The sequence below is a fragment of the Stegastes partitus genome, unplaced genomic scaffold, assembly GCF_000690725.1.
Source record: "Stegastes partitus isolate 25-593 unplaced genomic scaffold, Stegastes_partitus-1.0.2 Scaffold132, whole genome shotgun sequence".
NCBI classification, from domain to species: domain Eukaryota; kingdom Metazoa; phylum Chordata; class Actinopteri; family Pomacentridae; genus Stegastes; species Stegastes partitus.
In genome coordinates, this window is record NW_007577863.1 from 818,201 (window position 1) to 826,794 (window position 8,594).

The following is an 8,594-nucleotide window of genomic DNA, read 5'->3' on the forward strand; positions in this document are numbered from 1 at the left end:
CTGCACGGGGAGAACATGGAGACTACACACAGGAAGATCCTGGGTGTCCTCACCGAGACGCAAACCGGCGACCTTGCTGCGAGGCGACGGTGCTAACCACCGAGCCGATGATGAAGATGGTGATTCAAAATTATTAAATAATGAAGGAGTAATATCACATATTTGACTTTTTAATATGTTTTCAATGGATATGACATTCTCTTCAAAAAGTTTCAAAGAAAATAAAACAATCCTTCCCTCAAAGAAAAGTAGTTAAAAAGTGGATTTTCCAGCTCCAAAGCTCGTTTTAGGAAGACCTGTGGCAGTCCGTTTTTGATGTAGCACCAAATGACATTTCGATGTGACAAAACTAAGTTGTTTCTCCCCACAACAAACGTTTGGTTGGAACTGAGTGAAAATTAGAGGAGATCTAACTTTTGTTTGAAAGTAAAGCTTTTTCATTTTGATGATAAACTATAGATTTTTATTATTTTCATTTCTGAAAGGAAAAAAACTGCTGAAGCGACTGACATGACGACAAGATTTAACTTTTTCTTTGGGTTTCTGGGATATTCAGTACAAAAAAATTCAGCCAAATCCTGGGAGAAAAAATAAGCAGTTGGTGAGGCTTTAAAGATTCACTAAAGTTTCAAAATTTAACACAGAGGACCTATTTTCAAAAATTCATAACTCAAAAAGTACTTGGAGTAAAACTGCAGGAGTTTGCAAGGTTCCATGGTTTTAGGTAGAATATTTTTCATGTTAAAAAAAATAAAAATAGAATGACCCCAGAGTAAAGAAAGCAGAGAAAACAGTTCAACTTACCTGATCCTGAATCAAACTTAGAGTTTGAGCTGTAAAAGAAAACAAAAATGTCAGTTAGGAAAAAAAAATGTGTTACTCTAAGTACATTAATGTGCTTTGTCTTTCTCCTAAAATTATTTGCAATGTTGTGAGTGTTATGGGTCTCACCATCTGTTAAAAAAAAATCAATCGATTTAAAAATTCAATTTAAGTCAAAGGTCACAACTGATCACTACAGTTGCTGATTCTCCAGACTCTAAAGATGTGATATCTGGCAGCATCTCTTTCTGTAACCTGAAGCCCTGACAGCACACATATTCATCCAAAGTGATGTTAAGCACAAAGAAACATTTCGTCATCTCTTACCTGAACAGGACGGCCCCACAAACAACACAAGTGTAGGTCCCCTCATCTTTATGATGTGCGAACTCTCCAGTAAAGGCACTGTGGAGAAGGATGTATCAGTAAAACTGAATGATTCACCCTGATGAACAAATGAGGACTTGAGTTTAAATACTGATACAATTTTATAATCAATACAGTTCTATCTATCTATCTATCTATCTATCTATAAAAGTCTAAAGTTTAACAGCTTTAACGTGCAGCTGTCAGTTGGAAATCAGCGGCTGCATCGGTAAAATATTACATATGAACACGTTTAACAGTTTTCTACCAGTATTTCTGTCTTGCACCATTTGCAGTAGCGGTGCTTTTTACCATCATGTTTTGTTTTTTTTTTTCGTCATTGTTCTCCATTAAAACAACGTGTTGACTGAAGCAGCTGCACACAATAGATTCATTTTGTGCAGAAGAAGAGTCACGTGACGCGTTAAACGCCTCCTTTTTATGTGAATATTCAGAGTCTGAAGCAGAAAGTCTGAGTAGGCAAAGAAAGTTGATAACCACCTTTGTGATACCTGCAATCTCTCACTGGGACTTACACAAGAAAAGCCTGACTGTGTCAAACTTGATTCATAGTGCAGCCCTCTGGGCTTTGTGATGGCCACTCCACAACACTGACTTTGTTGTCCTTAAACCTCTTTGTAACTAATCTGGCGGTATGCTTAGAGTCATTGTCCATCTGAAGACCCATTAGTGGCCAAGCTTTAACTTCCTGGCTGATGTCTTGAGATGTTGTTTTTAATATTTCCTCATAATGTTCTTTCCTCATGATGCCATCTATTATGTGAAGTGCACCAGTCCCTCCTGCAGCAAACCAGCCTCTCAACATGATGCTGCCACCCCCATGCTTCACAGTAGGGATGGCTTGTAAGCTTCTCCCTTTTTCCTCCAAATGTAATGATGGTTATTATGGATTGTTTGAGGTGGTGGTTGGATGGCAGCCACGCCTCTGTCAGTCTGCCCCAGGGCATGCTAAAATCATAGCTACCACCACTGGAATGAATGTGTGTGAATGAATCACATGCAAACTAGCGGTTATTTTGTTCATAAATACCATGATGATAAACAGTGATTATTAAAAAACTTAGAGGCCCGGGGAAAAAAATAACTTGAAGTTCTTCCTCATACCTCTCAGTTCCTCTCTCCTGGGTAATGTGGTACTGCATTGGTGTAAGGCGCTTCCTCAGCTCCTCCTGAGGGAAGCTCACTGGCCATGTCTTCTTAGTCCTACGTGCTCCTGAGACCAGAAGCAGAGTGGACAAAAGATATTAGCTATGCAGGTTTTCTGATGGCGATAGGAAGAAAAGAAATATCATTACATTATCCCTCATGTCCCAAAGCATCATTTCATCCCAAACCATCAGAGCCTTCAGGTTAACTATCTCTTATATGCTTAAAATGTTTTAATCAATAACTATGGAAATATAAAATGGTATCTAGAAAAAAAATGACTGATATATGAAGTACTTTCCAAGATAAAAATTGGTTTTATTTTTAATATTTTCTTGGATATTGTTGTTCAACGCAGAGCCTCAAATTTCATTATGTGAAAAAACTTGCTAAAGTCGGCCAGCGGACAATTTAAACAATAAAAATAGTCAATTTGGTCAATTTGTTAAATAAAACCAAACCATGCAGTGCATGCAAACTGCAAGAAAGCCAAGTGAGGAACTGTTTAATATCTATGTGACAGCAGCATGTGAGTGAAGCTACAGATTAACAGACGCTGAACTACAGATTTGGACCATTTTAAAGGTTCCCTGTTAATGGTTTGACTACCGGCAGCACTAATGTTTAAAAGTTAGACCAGCAAGCCAAGAATGCTTCAGCAATATTATGCACATGTTAGCTGACAGGAGAGGAGCACATGGTAACATTAACAAAGCAAAGCCTTTGTGAAATTACTGCCAGCTGCAGACTGTCAGACAAAAAAGCCCTGCAGAGGGTAGTTAGAGGAGCTGAGAGGGGCATCGGAGTTTCCCTCCCCTCTGCCCAAGAACCTTTCCAGAGGCGCTGCAGGAGCAGGACACTGAACATTGTCAGGGACTCCTCACACCCTCTCCATGAACCGTTTGAACTGCTGCCATCAGGCAAACGTTTCCGGAGCGTTAAAGGAAGAACCTCCAGAATGATCAACAGCTTCATTCCACAAGCTGTCAGATGCTGAACTGCTGATCCAGATATGCAAACACCTGTTTATTTAAATTACTTTAAGTTATTGGATCCTGAAGAAACACTCTCTCATCTTGCCTGTACTACTGTGTTTGTACCACAAAATGACAATAAACCTGATTTGATTTGATTGAATGAAAGGCTGAAAAACAACAACGTTCTACATTGCTGATTACAAAGCGTTGCCTAAAGCGAAATTTAAGATGAAATATCTTAAATCAGTGGTGATACAGTCGCAACAAGCCAAAGTGTTTGTTTCTGATTGTTAGCTACAGTTTCTTCTACTGTACATGTCAAAAAGTGAAACCTCAAAACACTTCCTTCAAAATATCTAAAATAGGGACGAGGTTTACAAAAAGTCATACTACAGCTCTTCAAAGTCAATGCTTCAACTCAAATTCTTCGAGTCAAGTGTCCTTTTATCAAAATAACATGTGCTGCATTTGAGGTTAACTGATGAGTTTGAGGATAACCAGAGTTTCCAGAAGCAGAATGGGAGGCAGAGCCTTCAGTTATCAGCTCCTGTCTCATGGAATCAGCTCCCAGTTTGGGTACTGGAGGCAGACATCGTCTCTACTTTTAAGGTTAGGATTAAAACGTTCCTCTTATAGTTAGGGCTGCTCAGGATCACCTTAACTGTCATGCTGCTATAGCTTTAGACTGCCGGGGAATTCCAATGACGCACTGAGCTCCTGTCCTCTGTCTTTCTTCCATACAGCTGTATATCACCACTACATATCATAAGGTCCTGTGCTTGTTCTCTCTGTGGACGTCTCTGGATCTGGAGCTTCACGTCTCTGACCTTCAGCCGCTGACCTCACCGACCCTCAAAATATTTACTGTTCTGTTCTACTGCTTGCTCTCCATCTTCTATCCTACACTCCTCAGTGATCCCTCACAGTTCAGCTCTGATGTGTCGCGGCTCTTCTATAAATGCCGACGATGCCATGTTGTTGAGAACTGCTTCATTTTCTACTCCTTCTGAAGTTTTACGGGAGAGAACTGATTTTCAGTGGAGCTGTTTTTATACCCAGTGATCTCAACCTCCAACATAACCCGCTGTGGAGCAGGTTAGCTGTTCAGCGTAAGTTACCATGGCGATGTACCCCGGTAAGAAGTGAAACACCATCGCAGGACTGAAACCCAGATTTAACCTGAAGCTACCTCACTAACCCTCAATCCTGCTTCGTAGTGCAGGTCCCTGGTGAGGCAGTGCCTTTATCACCTCAGACAGCTGAGGAAATTCTCTCTGAAGGTCCTGTGGACATTTTACCATAGAGTGGTGGACACTCAGTGGTACGGGAACAGCTCTACCTGTGACCGGAGAGCCCTGCAGAGGATGCTGAGGGCAGCGAGCATACCATGGATAGACAACAACAAGAGCTCTACCTCTACCTTGTGGCTTTTTTCTAGTTTTCTCTTGTTTACTAAAGATGTGTCCTTTTTTATAATGTCTTATTGTTATTGCTCAGCCTTGACAACAGTCACGTTTTCATTTCACTGCACATACAGCAAGAGCACATGACCAATAAAAACTACTGAATCTTGAATAAGATTAGCACTATAAAATAAAACAGACTATACAATCACTTAAAATAGGTCATATCTGATCAAAGCATGAGGAGAGAAGACTACAAAACTGACCAAACCTTTAGCGCTACTAAACTGAAAAAATAAAAAATAAAGATATAATTGATGTTGCTTTTAATACGGATCGCTTATGACTTAAAAAGTTCCAGATCCAATAATCAGCTCTGTTCTCAAGCATCGCTCAATGCAAAAAAAAATACATATGGCTACTCCCTGAGAGGGTCAATAAAATGTAAGAAAACACTCAAAGCAGGTCACATCACTCTTCACACATGCTGACTTTGAAAGTGAAGACATGCTGACACACCAGTGCAGTGTTAAGGCTTTAGAGACACAGGGCACAGCAGGCACACAGCACCCAGTCAGTGGACCTGAGGGAAGACTGCAGGACCTCAGAGCTACAGGCTGACTCTTGGTTATTAGATGCAGCAGATTGAAGCCCGACATGGTTACTGAAGAAAGGCACTCCAACCACCAACCACACCCCTCAGCAGGGCTACAACCAAGGACTGGGCTGGATGAAGGGGAGCAAACAGAGTAAGAAACAATACATGACAACACAGGTCAAGAAAATGAACAACATCAGACAGAAAATGTGGAAACAAAGCACAGGACATCAGGATCTGTTTAGAACTCTGCTGTTCATGCAGATTTTTGAAATTCACCGAAAATTTAAAGTCACCATTGAAAAAAATTTCCTTTAAATGCTCTTTAAGTTAAATAAAGTTTGTAAGCTTCAACTGCACAAAAAAAAACAACTAACCCGTGATATCTAATTGTTGAGTGACGAAAACATGAACACGTTGCTTAAAGGCTTGTCTGTAGATGTCTACATTTGAATAATACATCTACATTGTGCTTTGCCCCAGTGGTCAGTATCAGCCAACATGTATGATGGTCTGACAATGACGCTTAAAGTTCATAGGATAACTAAAATAATTAATTACAGAACAGAAACATTTTAAATAAGGCTATCGATATTAACGATCAATCTACAAACCTTTACACCTTTGGAATCCTGTGGCATTTTAATGCAAAATTACTAAGTTTGACACCCACTTCCTCCCATAGTTTAAGTGCGGATGTTTACCTGGCTGAATTACTTAAAGGCATGGCAAGTGTAGATTACATTACAGCTGAGATACCCATGACTGTGCTGAATGGCAACTTTTGCTTTAAAAAGGTTTTCAACATTGTTCAAGACTAGTGGTTGTAAGGAACTATCTAAATGGCTTCAGGACAATCATCACAGGCATACTGAGGGTGAAATGTTAGCTAAAAAGTTCATGACCTGTATGGCTGTACAAAGGCAACGTGAGTAGAGCTGTTGGCATAAACTACATTGCACTGACTGGAGAGAAGAAAAAATAAAAAAAGAACTCCCTCAGTGTATAACAGCATGCCTAATCAATGACAAATGGAACTGTGTCAGTTTGCTTTAGCTGTAGTCAAAACAGAGGAATGGTGTTTTGCTAACACAGCAGCTAATTAGGCCTCTAATGAGCAATAAGGAAGAGTCCCTCATCCAGGATATACCCTCAGGCTGGAACTGAATTCCTGAAAAGCAGGTCCAATGTAACACTGGCACAGAAAAAAAGCACAACTCGGCCAAGCTGAATATGACAGGTTGGTAATACTGCTGAAACAATGCAGGTATGGTGGTTTCCTTTCCAGTATCATGTCCTATTAAATACAATTAATATAATAATTACTATATGATTGTAGTCTATTGTAGTTTATATTACAAATGATTTTATGCTTGTCCCGTAAATGGCCATGATCACAATGCAAAGGGTAGTTGTTCTGTTTGTCTTGCATAGTTTGTGATTTTGTTCCTTATGTTCAGCACAACCTTTTCATGAGGTTATCTCTGATATTGTGTAATAAGTTCCTTTTGCTGAAACCTGTCTGTGCCCGCTCCATATCTCCATTTGTCACAGCTTGGCTCAGCAACTGTAACAAAGCTGTACTGACTAAAAAGGTATTTATTTTAACAAACAAAGAAATAAAAAAACAACCAAAATGTGCACTAACGAACAGAATAAAGATAAAACCATGCTGCTGGTGTCTGGAGGAGGGCACCGCCTGTGAGACAGAGATCCTGACTCTAGCAGGGACACCTAGCGTCCAGGTGGAGTGTTGTACAACTAATGACCATCCAGGCAGCGTGGACCCCCTTTAGAACAGGTGAGGCAGCAAGGTCTGGGGGCTGCGATTGCCTCATTACACTCAAACTGATAAAACGGTGTGACATGACACCGTCCCTCTATCTGTCTCACCAGAATCGACTACCCCCCCAGTCTTCAGGTGGTACTTGTGGTGTCTATTTATACATTCAGATCCTGCCAAGGCAACCAAGGATTGGCGACCCCACTTGAAACCTCAGACGGGCCCGTAAGACAACCACTCCAACCACTTTCTCGCCACACTACCGAACCCCCCAACAGACTCCAAGGGAATCTGCTCTGAAGCCCAAACAGGGACAGAACCACAGCAACTTACCACAACTGTGTAGCTCCAGAAGCAGCAGAACTCCAACACACAAGCACCAGCATCGTAGCCTGACAACACAAACCGTGTCTTCTGAGCAAATTACTGAATTATTCCACAAAACAAAAAGCTGCTTCCTTGAACTCCAGAAAACACACCCCACACTCATTCTAACAACCAGATTTCACACTTGTTCACCAAAACGCTGATTAGACAGGACACACACTGCGTCACTCACCACCACTGAACCAGCACCTGTCTTCATCCACAGAAATCTCCAGCCTCTGGCCACAACGCTTATCACCAAGTAGAGCTACTTGCTACAAATGTTTAAACTGGATCTACAGAGGGCTGGACAAGCCCCCGTTGTTATGAAGGTGCTGCTGGCATCTAAACTCAGGAACTTCTGTTGGGTCCCGGATGAGCCCCCATTTGTTACAGCTTGGCTCAACAACTGTAACAAAACAGGGATCAGATCCACTGTGACAACACAGTTAGTGAAGTGGAGATCATCTGAGTGCAATTACTGTGTCTGAAGTGATTGGTGTACGACGACACTTTTGTCTAAAAGATCCAGCAACTTGTGAATGAGTACTCCTCGCTATAATTATATAGGGACAAAAGAGTGCTCAAAGGCATTCTGTGAAAAAGGGTACTGCAAAGCACAAGTTGAGGGACAGATGCAAGAAGATTTATTGAATATCACTGGAGTACAGTTAAATCCATTAGGAAATGGATGGAATGTGGCACACGTGTAAATCTGCCAAAAGTACGCTGTCCTAAAAGATTTGTGACCATGCAAGAAACTACTAAGAGAGGCCACCAAGACACATGTGAGTCCTCTGAAGGAGTTACAGGCTTCAGTGGCTGAGCTGGGAGCAACTGTGCATAGAAGTGTTGCCCTGGTTCTTCACAGTCACACCGTCATGGGTGAGTGGCAAACAGAAAGTCACTGTTGAAAAAAAGTCATTAACTCTTGATGAGAGGTGGCCAGAAGGCATGTGGGAGACTCTGAAGTCAACTGCAGGAAAGTTCTTTGGTCTGGTGAGACCAACATCGAGCTTTTTGGCCATTTTTGTAAATTCTTGTCAAAAAAGACAAACTATATTGGCCATGATTCAAAACTCAAAAGTACTAAAAAGGGAAAAAATCCCAAG

General features: G+C 41.1%; 1 protein-coding gene across 3 annotated transcripts in view; it reads right to left on the reverse strand.

The window, feature by feature from the left end:
- msrb3 (methionine sulfoxide reductase B3) overlaps positions 1–8,594 on the reverse strand; it is a 28,514-nt gene that overhangs the window by 5,751 nt on the left and 14,169 nt on the right. For 2 of the 3 annotated variants that reach the window (XM_008278780.1, XM_008278779.1), the window contains 3 exons: positions 2,314–2,422; positions 1,150–1,227; positions 805–833 (listed from right to left, as the gene is read on the reverse strand). In XM_008278780.1, coding sequence (XP_008277002.1) covers positions 805–833; positions 1,150–1,227; positions 2,314–2,422 — 216 coding nt within the window. Of the gene's footprint in view, positions 1–804; positions 834–1,149; positions 1,228–2,313; positions 2,423–5,318; positions 5,462–8,594 lie in introns of all 3 variants that reach the window. The other variant, XM_008278781.1, reaches the window with a different exon arrangement.